This window comes from Anolis carolinensis, chromosome 3 (assembly GCF_035594765.1).
Source record: "Anolis carolinensis isolate JA03-04 chromosome 3, rAnoCar3.1.pri, whole genome shotgun sequence".
Lineage (NCBI taxonomy): Eukaryota > Metazoa > Chordata > Lepidosauria > Squamata > Dactyloidae > Anolis > Anolis carolinensis.
In genome coordinates this window covers 260701391-260717676 of record NC_085843.1, presented here as the reverse complement: position 1 = coordinate 260717676, position 16286 = coordinate 260701391, and the positions used below count along the sequence as shown (strand labels likewise).

Sequence of the window (16286 nt, the reverse complement as noted above, 5' to 3'; positions counted from 1 at the left end):
CACTGAAAATCTCAGTGGCTTAAATTTGTTTTAAAGGGCTGGGAAGCATATGACAGGGTTATCCTCATGACAGGAGGAGTATTTTGCCAACGATTCCTCTCAGTGAGGTACTTGTGACCCATGAGGAACCACACTAAATTAGAAGATTAAAATGTAACATACCACACACACAAAACTCCAGCATTCAAAACTATATCTCCTACCAGTCTTCAAATCATCCAGAGTTTCTATGTAAATCATAGAATCATAGAATCATAGAATAGTAGAGTTGGAAGAGACCTCAAGGGCCATCTAGTCCAACCCCCCGCTAAGAAGCAGGAAATCGCATTCAAAGCACCCCCGACAGATGGCCATCCAGCCTCTGCTTAAAAGCCTCCAAAGAAGGAGCCTCCACCACGGCCCGGGGGAGAGAGTTCCACTGCCGAACAGCCCTCACAGTGAGGAAGTTCTTCCTGATGTTCAGGTGGAATCTCCTTTCCTGTAGTTTGAAGCCATTGTTCCGTGTCCTAGTCTGCAGGGCAGCAGAAAATAAGCTTGCTCCCTCCTCCCTATGACTTCCCCTCACATATTTGTACATGGCTATCATGTCTCCTCTCAGCCTTCTCCTTGCATCTAAGGAATAGAGTAAGCCTATAATAAGTTATACTACAACTTCCTTCTTCAAATTAATTCCAAAGGTGGTACAAAAAACCTTTGCATTCTTAATATACAGAATTATTTTAATATGCTTCTTCTAAACGTGGTTACATGAGGGGAAGATCCATTGATTTCAATGGTATTTATTGTAAAGTTTATTATCTCAGCAGCATTCTATGATAAAACAATGAGCAGAGAGTAGACTTCAGGTTTGTTGTTGTATACCTTCAAGTCGTTTCCTACTTATGGGAAAGCCTTGTTTTCTGGGGTTAAAAGCATGTGACTTACCCAAGTAAACTCAATAGGTTTCCAGAGTCGGGGAACCTTGATCTCCAAAATCATCGCCCAACAATCAAGCCACTACACCACACTGGCTCTGTACCATACAATATTCTGGATAGTATCTATAACAGCACTTCAATTAATATTGAACCTTCCCATGCCAGCCGCCATTATTCTCTCACACCTGAAAATATCACATAATTGCCAAATACAAAGCAGATTCAATATTGGATATATACTATATGCCACATTATAGCCTGATCTATTCCAGCTGTGCAGACTTCACAGCCTGCCTAATCTGGAGGCAACTGGTAGACTTAATTATAAGATTTAGACAAGGCCCTCAATAAAGTCCTGGGGGATAGAACTGTGTTTCAATAATTTGTTTGTGTAGCACTGTAGTAGTAGTAAACTTTTATTACGGTCAATGACCAGCTCGTGTGTAGCACTGTGTCTTTGAGGTCATGAGTTCCAAGAAATCATCCATGTGACTGTCCAATGATAATCAGATCAAGGGAAATCTGATCATGCAGCACAAATTTAAATACTTGGGCTTGCAGTCTGATATGCCGCTAAGCCAGTTTGTATTGTTATACCTTCCAGAGAATGTGTGTTTGAGTTTGGCTCAGCAACCAGGACCATAAATGCCTTAGTAATTTCTTTCCAAGGCTTTCATCTTTACTGATTTTCAGTACTGTACTAAGTTTCTAGACTGTTTTACTTACTAGTTTATCCATGCCACACAGCCTCTGAGGATGCCTGCCATAGATGTGGGCGAAACGTCAGGAGAGAATACTTCTGGAACATAGCCACACAGCCCGAAAGACATACAACAACCCTGTTTTACTTAACTTAAAATACAGAACAAAAAGTCTAGTACAGTTCTGGAAAAAAATTGATTTATTATTAGAATATCTATATGTCGTCTGAGTTCTGGTGTGCCTTTAAGTTGTCCGTTGGCTTCTGGTGACCCCATGAATTTAATAAGTCTTTTGGGGCAAGGAATGGCTCAGAGATCATTTGATTTCCTTTGAAATATGGCCTACAGCACCTGATATTCCAAGTACTTACTGTGTAAGCACATGCTTTCAAGTCACCTGTTGACTTACGATAATAGTGGTTCCACAATTTCAAAAGGTTTTGTTATGCAAGGAATGCTCAAAAGGCAGTCTTCCCCTTAATATAGCTTATAGCACCTGGGATTTGTTAGTGATCTCTCATCCAGTTATTAACCAGGGCTAACCTAGCTCAGTTTCCATAATCAGATTTTATCCCTCCCCCCCCCCCTTCACATAAACCACAGGTAGAACCCATTCTCTGAACATGAAATTGTTTTGGGAACAACAAACCTAAATTTGAAATGCATTGGACTTTTTAATCCTTATTCTTTTCTCTTTCGTGCCAATTCTCCAATTTGTTACTAACTACCCCCCCAAAAGTATGTTCCCTTCAATATTTTTTTTATTTTCTTTATTCAACATAAACCCTTTCTTTCACCCAAGGGGCCCAAGACTGATGAATTACACTTTGTTAGAGAGTGAAGGAAAAAGTGAATGTATTGCAAAGAAAAGTTTTTATATATAAATTAAAAACAGACAAGTATCCAAATGGGTAACCTTTATTTGTGGATAAAAATTAAGGCTCACAGTACTTTTATCATTTACAAGCAGAAAATGTTGTTGCTGCTATCTTTCTTTAAAAAAATGAGAATGGTAGGAATTATTCCCTATACAAATTCCTTTGAAAACGTTGACATGTCTCACTGAAGGCTAGAGGGTGAACAGACTGAACAAGAGCAACCGCATTCACATGTTATACATTCCCTTCTGGACCACGACAAGAGTCATGTGTGTTTCCACATCTGGCTGACATTACATGAATTAACACTATGAAGTACATTCAAGGACTAGAAGGATGATAATTAAGGTATACACCACATTTCACTTCCCTCACAAACTGAATAGACTCATGTTTTTAAGAAACAAAGACCTGTTCCATACAACACTGGTATCTCAACTGAATTTTAAACAACTCTCTTAAAATGCAATATATCCCACGTGTTTACTTCTGGTTCGAGGATAATTGTCTTTACGTTTCCTTAACTCCATTTTATTCATAATTCCTATTTAAAAATAAAGTGAATGAAGCTATGGTTTAGAAGTGACAAAATCAACACATTTATTAGGACAGAAACACCTGGAGAATTTGACTATGTGCTTTCCTAACACGAAAACAAGGTATTCTAAAACCAGTTAAATTTCTTGGTTCCTTTGGAAGTAACAAGTGTAACCTTTTTTTCTAGACTGTGTAATTGCTATGACAGGATTAGATATAATATAATGTTTAACAGTCTAGGAAAAAGCATTCAAAATGGTTGCATTTAAATTGAAAGAAAAGGTGTTAAGTATCTCAGTGCCAAAAGACACACCAAAGAAATCCAGAAGTATCCCAATGCTGTGAACATGCATCACCTGAAGCAGCAGGATCCCTCAAACCGGAATTTGAGCTTCTGTCTCCCAAGACCTGCTAGATTTCCAAACAATTATTATATCTGACTTTACCACCACAAACCCACCAGCAAGGACACAAAAAGCATTTCCTAGTAGCCATTAGTTACTTGATCACACTCTTTCTTGAACAACAGACAAAGCAATAAAACTGTTCACCATGAGCTGCATGAAATCATCCAATACGGGTTTTTTTTTTTTGCATCATCTTTCCTAATGTAACTTATATGTACATTGCATGATCTTCACAGGAAGGTCTTGAAAAGCCAGCAAACAGTTCTATGGCACAGCAGGATTGTCAGTACAAGAAAAAAACCTCCATCTATCCAAACACCAGGCCTATATACCCCAACATTTCTGATACATCACCCTGTATTCTCCTCCTACTGTGTCCCCTTGGTGATTGCTGTTACCATTTAGCCAGTAGAGACCATTCCAGAAAGCAGAGACTGGGGCAATACATTAACATAATTACAGTAGACTCATATTGAATGCAATGAATGAATGACGTATTTTACCATAAAAGCTTGAACAGAAAAGCTTCTTTCATTTCCTCCCCTCAAAGATGAGTAGTGTGATGAATTTCTAAGCACACAGTCCTTTGTGTCTTAGCAATCTTGTATATGGGTTTGAATTGATTTATGGTGGACACAATAGCTCCAATGGCATTGATAACCGGCACTTTAACTTTAGAGGAAGGGTATTTTCTTTATAGAATGTATGGAGGCATTTCTGGTCCTCCAGATGTTGCACACCATCCCTCACTTCTAGCTTTGCTGGCTTGGGTTGCTATAAATTGCATCTGGGGGGCCAGAAGGTATCCATGTTTTATAGCAATTAAGTGCTTTCCTCCGTTCCAGTTACTTTAACAATATAAATCAGACACAATTTGATTTGAGTTCATGCTATGTAAATCATAAACCACACATATGCAGAATCATCTAGCGCCTGGCCTCAATGCAGACCAGAGGCAGCAAATAACTATATTGATTTTCAGCTTACTGGTAGCCTATTCTCCATGTCTTACCAATAAAGAAATTCATTTATATTCTGTAGCAGGCATGTGCAAATTTCTGCCCTCCAACCCCCATAATTCCTAATAGCCGGTAAACTGGCTGGGGTTTCTAGGAGTTGAAGTCCAAAACACCTGGAGGGCTGTAATTTGCCCATGCCTATTCTATAGGCTAAGCTGGCTTGCAAACATCAATTAAATACAAATAAACCGAACATTTTAATGCACCTTCTGAAAGTATTCATAAAAGCAATATTCTTCTTGCCTTTATAAAATATCCCAATAGAATTGAAAACTAATAGGAAAGGTAGGACTGAGAGTTCAAAACAATGACAAAAACTGAACAAACATAAGAGATTATGATGGCTGCAATGTAGATTGTTTGATATTGTGCAAACCATAAGATGTGTTCTCAGCTATGTACATAATTCATGTCTGGCTCTCTTGTAACCAATTTAATGCACATTAAATATAGATATCAATGCATCTGGAGAAAATGTATTCTTAAAGATTCTTAAAGAAATGTTACTTGTTTTGAAAATGTGAGGGAAAGTGGGAAGACGTGGGAGAGGGAGAATCTAGTCATTATCTGAGTGCCAAAGCCAGTTGTTTTGAATGTCAACACTTATTGCCATGGGCTTAACACTCCAAATGACATGGGACAGAATTTACAGTAAACAGCAAACAAATATACATTGATTCCACAATTCAACAATACCCACTAGTCCATTTGGCAAAATATTTATTTATAATAAATCTGTTTCAAAAGCAGTTGGTCACTTTTTTCATTTTACATTATTAATAGGCTCTAACAATGCTTTTGGTAAATGTAAATAAACGGTCTCTTTTTACACAGTATACAAAAACATTAAAAAGAGACACTGAAATGACACATTAAAAAAATGTGGCAATACAATAAAAAGAAAGGCAAAGCAATATAAATCTATCTGCACATAGGCAATATTGCCCTAATTATTTTACCCGTACATATCCTCAGCCCCACTGACCTGACTCCTCCCCCCACCCCACATCGTCACTCTTAATTTGCAGATTACGCTCCAGGAGAAAAGAAAAAAATAATCACATGTGATGTAGCAGCAGCTCCAGACACTCCTTTCTCAGTACTGCATGTCAACACTGGGAATGGTTTCTGATATAATTTAAAACTGCATACAGTACTTTCACTGGGGGAGAAATAATTACTCCCACTCAGTTGTTCCTGGTGGTTTCGAAGTCAAGTCATACATCACTCGGGAAATGCCAGGAATCTTCTTAATCTCTGTCACCATTTTCAATACAACCTAAGTTTAGGAACAAACAAACCGAAAGTTGACAAGCATATAAATGACAATATTCCCGCTTGACAGAATGAAGGAGAAAAATCAGAACTTTCTTCTAAACTACGATTCAAATCAAGAGTGAGCAATGTCCAGCCTGTAGGACACTTTTTAAGTTCTTTGCTCTGGAATGCCCCAAAACAATATCTAGGCATTTGCACCACATCTGGAGCTGCTCTTAATTCCTTTTGGGAGCCAAAATTAAATTTTGCAAATTCCCAGCTGGAATCCTAATTTAGTTCCTCAAATGGCCACACCTTCTTGTTTATGATATCACTGTTTAGAGGTACATTTATCGCGGGGGTTACGTTCCAGGACTACCCGCAATAAGTGAAATTCTGCAAAGTAGGGGCACTATATTTATTTCAATATTTACACATTATATTATTAGTTAGGTGGTCTTTCTTCCTTTTGCAAGCCTTCTTCCTCTGCTTCTTCCTCTCCGGCACCTGCCAGTTTTCCTTTTGTGCATGCACCTCCCTCTTGTCGCCATCCAGAGTGGCCCGGCTGGACACCGATGAGAGGGAGGGCGCATGCGCAAAAGGGAAACTGGCACCTTTTGTGCATGCGCATCTCTCAGAAAAAACTGTGAAGCAGTGAGGGAGTGAAAAGTGAACCACAACGTAGGGAGGGAACACTGTATGTGTTCTCTTTTCTGAAGTCATACTACACTTCTAAGGTGCTTCTAGCAGTAAAATATTTCAAAATAAAATATACGGTTATTTTGGTCCCAGGTTTTGCTTTTGGTTCCTTCTGCCATTACAGTGTAGCCCTTACTTAATCAGATCTTCAGGGTTTATTGGAACACTTGGGGGCCTTTCACACTAAGCTGTTATATTATGACAATTCCAATTTAACTGTAATGGCAGAATCCACCTGAAACCTGGAATGTGTGGTTTGAAGAAGCTCTAGATCTCTCAGCCTGATCATAAATACCCCTTCCATAAATGGCAAATTCCTTGATTCCACAGGATGTTGCCATGGCAGTTAAAATGCAATGTATCATTACATCTGTTGAGTGTGAAAGCTCCCCAGGAGAATGTTGTTTTATTTGTATAAATTAGAAAAAAAGAGTTTATAGAGCAGTGGTTCTCAACCTATGGGTCCCCAGGTGTTTTGACCTACAACTTCCAGAAATCCAAGCCAACAAACAGCAGCGGTGGTAGTAGCAATTTAATTTACCTCTTCTGGAATCTCATTGCCAGGAGTTGCTGCAATGCCAGTCATGAAGTCACTAGTAATAAAGGTTCGAATAACCACTGATCTTTGACAGGAAGGTTGTTTCTGTAAGGGATCTCGATCAAAATGCAACGGTGTCAAGATTACTGGCATCTGGCTGATTTTACCAGAATAACCTTTAACAAAATTAAAAAAAAATACAATCAATGCATTGTTAGACTGACCAAGAGAGTCAGAATGGTGAAATGGTGAGACTGTTGAAATAGAAAGACCCAGTTCTTAGGGCCAGGCACTATCCTATCTTAATCCCTATTACAGATTTCTGGGTGGGAGAGGATCAGGTATGGAAACGTTTTTAGATAAATATTTGATTTATTTGACAACTTATTCGAAATTATTGCAAAAACAAAAACACTTTACTTGAAGTGTTGCAAACCTACATACAACTGGACTACTGCAAACATATAAGTATGGTGCACCAAAGAAAAAGCACATACTAACCAGACTCCCTGAGAATATTATGAGCCTCAAAGTCAGCCTGCCTTAATGTGCTGAGGACTCCTGTCGTCAGGAAAGTGGGAGTAACATCTGTAGGAGGTTCCTTGACTGGTGGGCCAAACACATAAACAACTCTACAGAGGGAAGAAAATCGAGCATTGAACTGCAGCCTTTAATCTTGGATGACTGACTCTCTTATGAAGCAATATAGCTAAATGTACTGCCAAGAATTCTGTAGAGCATTATAAACACCATTTACTTTAACCAACCAACTAAATTTTACAGCACTGCCAGTAGTTCTGAGAGGCATCCCCTATGGGATGTGTTCATTTATGCTTGTATCCTGTTTTGAAAATTGTGACTGTGAACGTTCTGCCTGTAGTCTTTGCTCTAGGGCTCCAAACAAATAATTATTTCCCTTCCTTGTTTTAAAGTCATGCAGCACTTATACATTTAACCCCCCCTAACTCTCCAGTATATGAGAATCAGGCAGCATTGCTCTGAGCATATTTAAGTGTATTGATTTAGCTATTTTTTTAAAGTATTAGCCAGCTTTCCATCCACATCACTAACCAGTACAAAATGAGATAATTACAAATCAGGGTATTGGACTACAACCTAGGAGATCTTGGTTCTAGTCTCCACTGCATAATGCTGAGCCAGTTGCACCTTGTCAGTGTGGCCTACTTTACGGGGTACTTGGAAGAAAGTGAGGAAAAAGAAAAAATACACCTGCCAACTTAAGCTCACTGAAAGAAAGGCAGGATGCAAAATGCAACCAAGAAATAGATAAAATAGATTAGTAAGGGTTCCCTAGTCCAAGCTAATACAAAACAGCTTGCAGATCAAGGGCTTAAGACACTGGGTGAAACCAGGAGCTTGGAGAACTTCTGACTCTTCCCTCTCCATATGTCTTATTCCCAATAGTATAGTGAAAGGGATATAAAGAAAGCAATAATTTGTACTCTTACAAAGCATTTTTGTTTTTACTTCTCATGTGTAAAGCAAAACCCACCCCCAAAGGCGAAATTTAAGCGAGCAACTGAACATCAACTACATTTAGAAATATTATGTATAGATACCGGTTTATGTTGTGACACATGCGTGGTATGAGCCTTGCCAGGAACATCAGGGATTCCCAGTGCGGAGCATCTTTACTGGAGATCCCACACACATAGCTGTAAGAACGGCAGTCACCCTGCAAAGCATACAAACAAAAGCCCAGTTTCCAGACATCTGTGAACTAGATTAACTGAAACCTTCTCTAGGACCAGTGAACCTCTTAACTACAACTTCATGTGGTTATGAGCATTTAACTGGCTTTGTGACAGCCAGGTACTTGGACTGTCTCAGGAATTCAAAATTCAAGTACTTTAGACATTGCTATCACCTTTCACTACACTTCAATCTGCTCTGAGAAAATAAATAGATTGCATGAAGTGTTGCAAGCCATTTCTTCACTGACATTCTGAACCTGATAATTAAGAAGGTCTGGTAATTATATGAGTATCATGGTCAATTTAATGCCTTATCAAACTAACCATATAAATCAGAGGTACCAAAATGCAATCCTCCCTCCAGGTTGTTTTTGAAGTCTCTGAAGCTTTAAGGTCCCCACAATGTCCTTTCTCTACCTCACTTTGAAAATAATGTATTGCATCTTCTGGAGGCTTCCACAAGCAGAAATTTACCTCTTAAATGGCTTGTACTGTTTAAAATTAAAATACAAATTTCCCCACAAAATTAATTCTTAACCACTTCTGTCCCCCCCCCCCCTTCCACCGTCAAGTTTTTGCTGTTTTGCAGTCCATAAAGCCCCAGTACCAGAAAAGTTAGCAATTGCCCATCCTTGCCTTACAACTAAGGAACCCCTTGCCTTTGCCCACTTCTGGTTTAGACATCTGAAAGTCCTCACTTCTGTAAAAGGAGGTGTTCTTCAATATACTCCATCACTTTCAGACAGTGGTGTTCATGTAACATGTAATCCACCAGTCACCATCTTTAGATATCACAACTGTAGACTCAGGCTTTACTAACCTGTACTCCCACAGTTTTGATTGGCAGCAAGAAGGCATTCAATGAATGTAGACTTGTGATTTGCATCAATTTCTCCTGATCTTCCTCTGTTGTACATGCTTTGACCCTCTGCAATAGTGTGTGAGGCTAGGCAAACAAAGAAGAATATCAACAAAACATTTTAAAACTTAAAATTTCAAAATTATGATCACATTAGTCATTGAGTGGTTTGTATGAGGGGACATGTTAGCTCAAAAAGAGGTTCATAATCAGAGGACAGATACATTGCTGTCAAGCAGATAGCCTCCAATAACCACAAGGTCTGATCACAATTGGTATTTCCAAAGACAAAATTTGAGAAGTATGCAGTTTGAGGGCTCACAATGTAGTTATACAAGAGATAAGCAAGAATGAAGGAGACAAGATGTAAATTCCTGGCCTATGAAGAATCAGAACATGAGGATAAAAGTTAAGAGCAGAATAAAGATTAATGTTGAAAATATCTTAAAAATATCTTGAAGGAAACAGGTGGGTAGATATAGAGACTTTGGACCCTTTTACACTATACAATTACAGCACTTTGATTCCATTTCAACTGTCATGGAAACATGCCATGGAAACCTGAGATTTCCAGTTTAGGGTGAAGTACTTAGAATTCTCAGCTAGAGAGTGCTGGTGCCTTACTAAACTACCAATCCCAGAATTCTATGAGATAACTATGGTAGTTAAAGTGGAATCTTAAAGCTATAATTGTGTAGTGCGAAATTACCTCAACAGGAAGAAGTTACTGATTTAACACAGCTGGGTAGGGAAGCTATGAAAACAGAGAAGAGATAAATAAAGCAGGCTTGAAAGTTTCTCAATAAAAGAGTGTGCTGGAAAATTACATACCATTTTCCAAAATAATTTAATTCTAATTTAAGTATGAGCAATGTACAAATGCAATCTGATCGGTTAAATTTATGTCTTTTGTGTTTACTAAAATTACCTTTTTAACACTTGCAGAAAAGTCTGCTAAGATTTTCAAAATATTGTTTGTTTCGGGAAAATCTTTGCAAACGTATGGTTCTTCGGCACATATTACACGAATCGCAAGGCCAGGACCTAAAATGCAATATTAAAATAGCATGTTACCAGCATGCTACATAAAAATTATGTCACATTTTGGAAATGCAATCATAAACATTTTGGCTACAGCACCATCCATCTGCAAATAGTTTAGCAAAATGCTGGTAAATATATTGTACCCTGACTTCTGAAGGAATTATGATTGCTGTATTATTTATGAACAACAGAAATATGTAATAAATTGATCAATTATGAAACACAGGGTTAGCTGACTTGGTCCTAAGGAATATTTAAGAACTCATATTTGTACAAGAAAGTACAAAAATATGTACAAAATTTTTGAAACCTTGAAACCTCTTTTGTGCCTATTCAGTGGGTTAGTCTAATACTGGTACTACCACACCATTGATTTTTTTTCTTATTATTATTCTGAAGTTTTATTACAAAAAGAGAAATGGGCTACATGTCCATCCTTGTTTCCCACCTTTGCACACTATATTGTTTCCTTATTCTCCCTTACTTTGCAATCCTGGCCCTATATCTGTTTTATCCCTACTTCCACATTGCACCAAGAAGCCTGGACTTATTTCAATTCTCCAATTAAATCAAAGCTACAAAATTGTTTTAGAGGAGGGACAAGAAATTAAAGAAAGTCCATTAAAAATTACTTTGTCAATATACAACTGAACAGAGGTGGTTTCTGTTAGGGGTTTTAATATAAGCTGTAAGCATCCTGAGCAATCTTGCTTGTAACTTATACTAGATTACTGCCCCCCTCCCCGTTCTACTAATTTGCTGCTGATCACAGCCATCTAAACAAGTGTAACAGCCATTGATAAGGTATACAATGGTCAGATCTAATACTATGTTAAGCTGATATGACAAGCCACTACTTTTCAATATCTGAACTCTGTGCTTGGATATAATTTTAGCACACATCTAACTTTTGTACATGGACACACAAGGCATTATTTCCTACCCTTTTTAGCTGCAAGGGGCTTTTCAAATCATTCCTAGATGGAATATGGGTGGCTTTCAGCTATCAGAGAGATCAAATTTTAATTCCAATATATAAAAGGACCAGTTGGGCCCAAATCAGTAAGATTATTTTCATATGGCAGAGGCAGTGAACTCACGTTAAGGTAATAGGTCTTAAACCAACTGGGGAGTGAGTTCAAAGTTAAAGCAAGCTTTCCTTATTCATGTTTCAAACCCATTTACCACCTTATACCACATCCACTCTTAAAACACTGCTAATAATAGACAACGGGTTCAATTAAAAAATCACAAACAAAAGGAAAAAGTATATTTGGTAATGTTCCATGAATTACTGTGGAAGCACTGAAGAAAAGTTTGCAAATTGCATGACTACAATAGGTCATGAGAAATCCCTAGGGGAGTGGCGGCATATAAGTTTGAATAATAAATAAATTAAAAAATAAAATAAAAATAATCTATACAGTTTCCTAGGCCATGAAATAAGCATTAAGAAGGGGGGGGGGGGTCCTCAAGAAAGATTCCTCTGCTATGTCAGAAAAAATCCTGTTAGAGGAAGAGACTTTATACAAAAGAATGGAAAATAATTTTTTAACTACAGCTTCCAGAATTACCAAACCATCATAACCACTGGCCACAGCAGCTGATGGATTCTGCAGCATAGGAACTTTTCCAGGTTTTGCTGTCTTCTACTTCCTTGTTGAGCCGTGTGAAGGGTTTTGTGGCTCTTAGCAAATGTCAGTAACATTATACCTGGAAATGGATGTCTTGAGACCAGCTCTTCAGGCAGGCCAAGTTCTCTCCCAAGCACTCTTACTTCATCCTTATGGAAATCTTTTAGTGGTTCTATTACTTTGCCCTGCAAAGGAACACAATGCCGTTTGCATTCAGAATCTCTCTTTGAAGTAATGCACAAGTACTGTACTGAGAAAAACCAATTTCTAATATAATACCACCAATGCTAAGGTTGTAATTTAAACCTTGCCTGTGCAATTGCAATGAAATGTCACAAGACCAAGAAAACAGCGAAGTGATTCAGAGCACTCAGTAGGGAGGCTAAGTAACTGCCGTCATAAGGTACATGCACACATTTCATAAAATTAATGCAGCCTAGCTGTTCTCCTCTCCTGCTGCCGTGTAAGCAATAACAAAAATTATGAGTTATACCTAAGACTGAATCTGAAACTATTCTTTATTTAGCAAAAAAATTTCTTTGTACACGAGCCTAGGCAACATTATACATACATTGTTCCAACTGGTTTGCACCCCCATATTTATACATTATTTCAAAATACTATCGATGTTCTTTGCTACATACAGTAAATAGGAAATATAGTGCTGCTTATTAGGTAGATATATTTGTAGATCTTCGAGTGTTTGCATATTATTATCAAATATTTTTATTTTCCCATTACAGTAGAGTCTCACTTATCCAAGCCTCGCTTATCCAGGCTTCTGGATTATCCAAGCCATTTTTGTAGTCAATGTTTTCAATATATCATGATATTTTGGTGCTAAATTCGTAAATACAGTAATTATAACGTAACATTACTGCATATTGAACTACTTTTTCTGTCAAATTTGTTGTATAACATGATGTTTTGGCGCTTAATTTGTAAAATCATAACTTAATTTGATGTTTAATAGACTTTTCCTTAATCCCTCCTTATTATCCAAGATATTCGCTTATCCAAGCTTCTGCCGGTCCGTTTAGCTTGGATTAGTGAGACTCTACTGTATTTAAGAAGCAACAACAAAATAATTTTCCAAGAAAAATTTGAACACTGGCATCTGGAGTAGACTTTTTCCTGTAAAAGAACTGTGAGCTCAGTTCAATTTTAGTACTCAAATCAAATTCTATGGCTCATAATGTATTCACAGAAAGGACTCTATCTATTCATTCCTAAGCAAGGTATACAACTGCAGTGAACTCAAAAATAAATCTGCCTCTGAGAGCCTTTAGCAGACATACAGGCAGCCAAAATTTCACCATTCCGCAAACATTAAAATCAAAAAGGGATGGAAATTGGCTTCTGGTTTTAGAAGACCACAGCATTCACAATGACTCTCCATATTTGCAGATTTGATTATTCGGTGATTTGTTTGGAATGTTCTCTCTTGCGGAGTTTGACCAAAAAGTTACACTGGATAACCTTGAGATTTTTACAGAAAACAGCTCTAACTTCTTCAGTGCAAGTATATGGTTAACTTCTAGTGGAAATTGTCAACAGAGTCATGCTAGAGTATCTAGAGATTCCCTGAGAAGTTTTTCTCAGGTAAAATATAGCAGTTGTTTTATTTGCAGTTTCCCCACTTTTGCAGGAATCCTATGCCCTTATCCCTAGTGAATATGGAGGGCCAACTGTAAAAGATGAAACAGTGCAAGGAGGAGCTGCAACCTAAATAACAAGGCAAACTGCCATTTTGGAGGCTTACAGCAAAAGCAACCCACTGCTCTATGTGACAACATATTACATTTTGCTTTTCCCCCTTCCCATTCCAAGGCAGTATCTTTTGCATCTGGTTCTAGTTGGTGGATATTGGGGGTTCTATTCAAAACAAAATAAATGTGAAAAGTCTGAAATCTGCTTCTGCCCTGTACATTTAGCTGACACTTGAAGTAATTGAAAAACCAGATGCACCCTTTAGTTTACCTCTTCCCTCAGTTTTCTAATGAGTTCTGTGTCATTGTGATGTGTTTTGATGACTTCTGCTTTGCCGCTAGCAACAACAGACGCACTCTCAATAAGATCAGGCCGCAAGGTGCCCTGAGCAAGGAAGACTTCTTCTGGTTTCAGGTTCATTTCTCCAATAACCTCATTAGCAATCTATAATATAGGTAGGGGAGAAGAAAAGGGAGAAAAATAAGAAGTTGATAAGATACTTCTTTGTGATTCAGCTACCAATTTTTTATTGCTAACACAGTTTTCATGAACTGCAGTCCTCTATGCACTATAAGGAAAATTGTACACTGTTATAATGTAAAAAAAATGTTATAAGGTAAAAAAAAAAAGAAACATCTTTTTAATAATGTAGGAATTTGAAAAACAAATAGAAATGGAACTGGAGTTTGAAACAAAGCAAATGAGTTTTAAATACTGACTGTAATCTGATAACCAGTAGAACGTAATAGTATTATTTCAATAACCACAAAATATAATAGGTAGTGGTGACCCTTACTGGACAAAAAGGTGAGGCTTATTCAAGAAGCTATTCTGTTTCACTTGCCTAAAATTCTAACCCGTTACTAGGGTATATATGCCTGTCCATATGCCTTTAAGTCACCTGTTGAGTTATGACGATCCTATGATCTTATAGATTCTCCAATACATACTCCAATATGTTATGGTTTACAGCCCTTACTTCTGATCATGCTGAATGGGGCTGATGGGAGGCCTAGTCTTGAAACATCTCTAGAGCAAAACATCTTCACCCTGCGCTCCTCCAAGATGAAATAACCTGGTCTTAATGGATCCTCCTGTGGCAGAATAATCCTGATAATAGCTAGGGAAGACAGGGATACCACAGTGATAAAAGGCCAAGACCTCCATTAATATTTAATTTGGGTAAAGAATAAAGAGTGGAGCAAAAATCTCTTATTTTCCGTGAGAAACCTAATAGGGATTATTTTCCATATATCTCATAATGGTGATTATTTAGGTAATATTGTGTTCACATTTCTGAACAGATGCATCCAAAAATGTTTTTAAAAGCAGCTTGACTGGAGGCTTGGATTTGGAATAGCATCCAAATCAACCAACAGACTAACCAGAAGAACATGTAAACACAGGTGCGCATGTATGGGTATACACACACTCTTTGAACATGGTGACTATATACAGCTGAACATACTTCCTATGAAAATGAGGGAAAGGATACAAGTAGGAACTCTTCTTCAACTGTAAAGCAGGTACCTTCACAAAGGTGTCACCAATAATTTTGCGTTTTTCCTCAGGACTTGTAGTCATATTCAGAGTTTTACTGATCCTTTTCCGTGGAGTTCTGTCTTCTTCAGAAATAGGCAGAGTTGTTGTACCATTGTAGAACCAATGAGCTGCATTTACCACTGCACAAGACACAAATGATTTTGGAATTGATACACTGAGGTTCTTCCATACTCCCCTTCCAAGGATTTGGCACTGGACAACTAACTCTATCAAGAATTTACCTCACCAACCAAGCCTTCCCATTTTTCTTTCTGACATTTGTAATCTGTATTTATTGAAAATTTAAGTTAAACACAAAATCCTAAGGAAAGGCATTGCTATTTTGTTAAGACTCCTGTGAGCTGATCCGTATCTGTTGCTTAAAACAGTGGCTGACAGATATTGCAATCTGAAATATGTAAAGGTTTAAGAAACATAATGAATTTCATACAGCAGTCAGACTGGTATCAGGTGTTCATTTTAGCGACCACATAAAACTGATCTAGAATTGTTTTTAGATGGCTTTTACGAGTTTTTAAAACATTTTTATTTTTCTATTATTTTAACTGGTTTTCATTTGTTCATCACTTTGGAAGTCCTTAGGGGCTGAGAGATGACCAAGAAATACTTTGAATAAATAAAATCTCAAATTATGTTTACAAAAAGCATAAAGTCTAAATTGCAGATAGGCATAACATAATACAAGAGAAAAATGACAATACTTCCTTTCTTTCATGAGTACATGTATGTATTCCCAACATCTCAGCACTTAAACAATACTAGGCTCATTGTTATCAAAACGCATCATTCATTGAAATTTACAGAATAG

General features: G+C 37.6%; 1 protein-coding gene across 3 annotated transcripts in view; it reads right to left on the bottom strand.

The window, feature by feature from the left end:
* Positions 1 to 2520: 2520 nt before the first annotated feature.
* The window catches only part of gmps (guanine monophosphate synthase), an 80520-nt gene continuing 66754 nt past the window's right edge, over positions 2521 to 16286 (bottom strand). For all 3 annotated transcript variants that reach the window (XM_008106128.3, XM_062976694.1, XM_062976695.1), the window contains exons 8-16: positions 15446 to 15597; positions 14186 to 14359; positions 12285 to 12390; positions 10456 to 10571; positions 9489 to 9614; positions 8534 to 8649; positions 7455 to 7585; positions 6957 to 7129; positions 2521 to 5738 (exon numbers count right to left, since the gene is read on the bottom strand). In XM_008106128.3, the coding sequence (XP_008104335.1) occupies positions 5637 to 5738; positions 6957 to 7129; positions 7455 to 7585; positions 8534 to 8649; positions 9489 to 9614; positions 10456 to 10571; positions 12285 to 12390; positions 14186 to 14359; positions 15446 to 15597 (1196 nt within the window). In that variant the 3' untranslated portion in view covers positions 2521 to 5636. The remainder of the gene's footprint in view (positions 5739 to 6956; positions 7130 to 7454; positions 7586 to 8533; positions 8650 to 9488; positions 9615 to 10455; positions 10572 to 12284; positions 12391 to 14185; positions 14360 to 15445; positions 15598 to 16286) is intronic.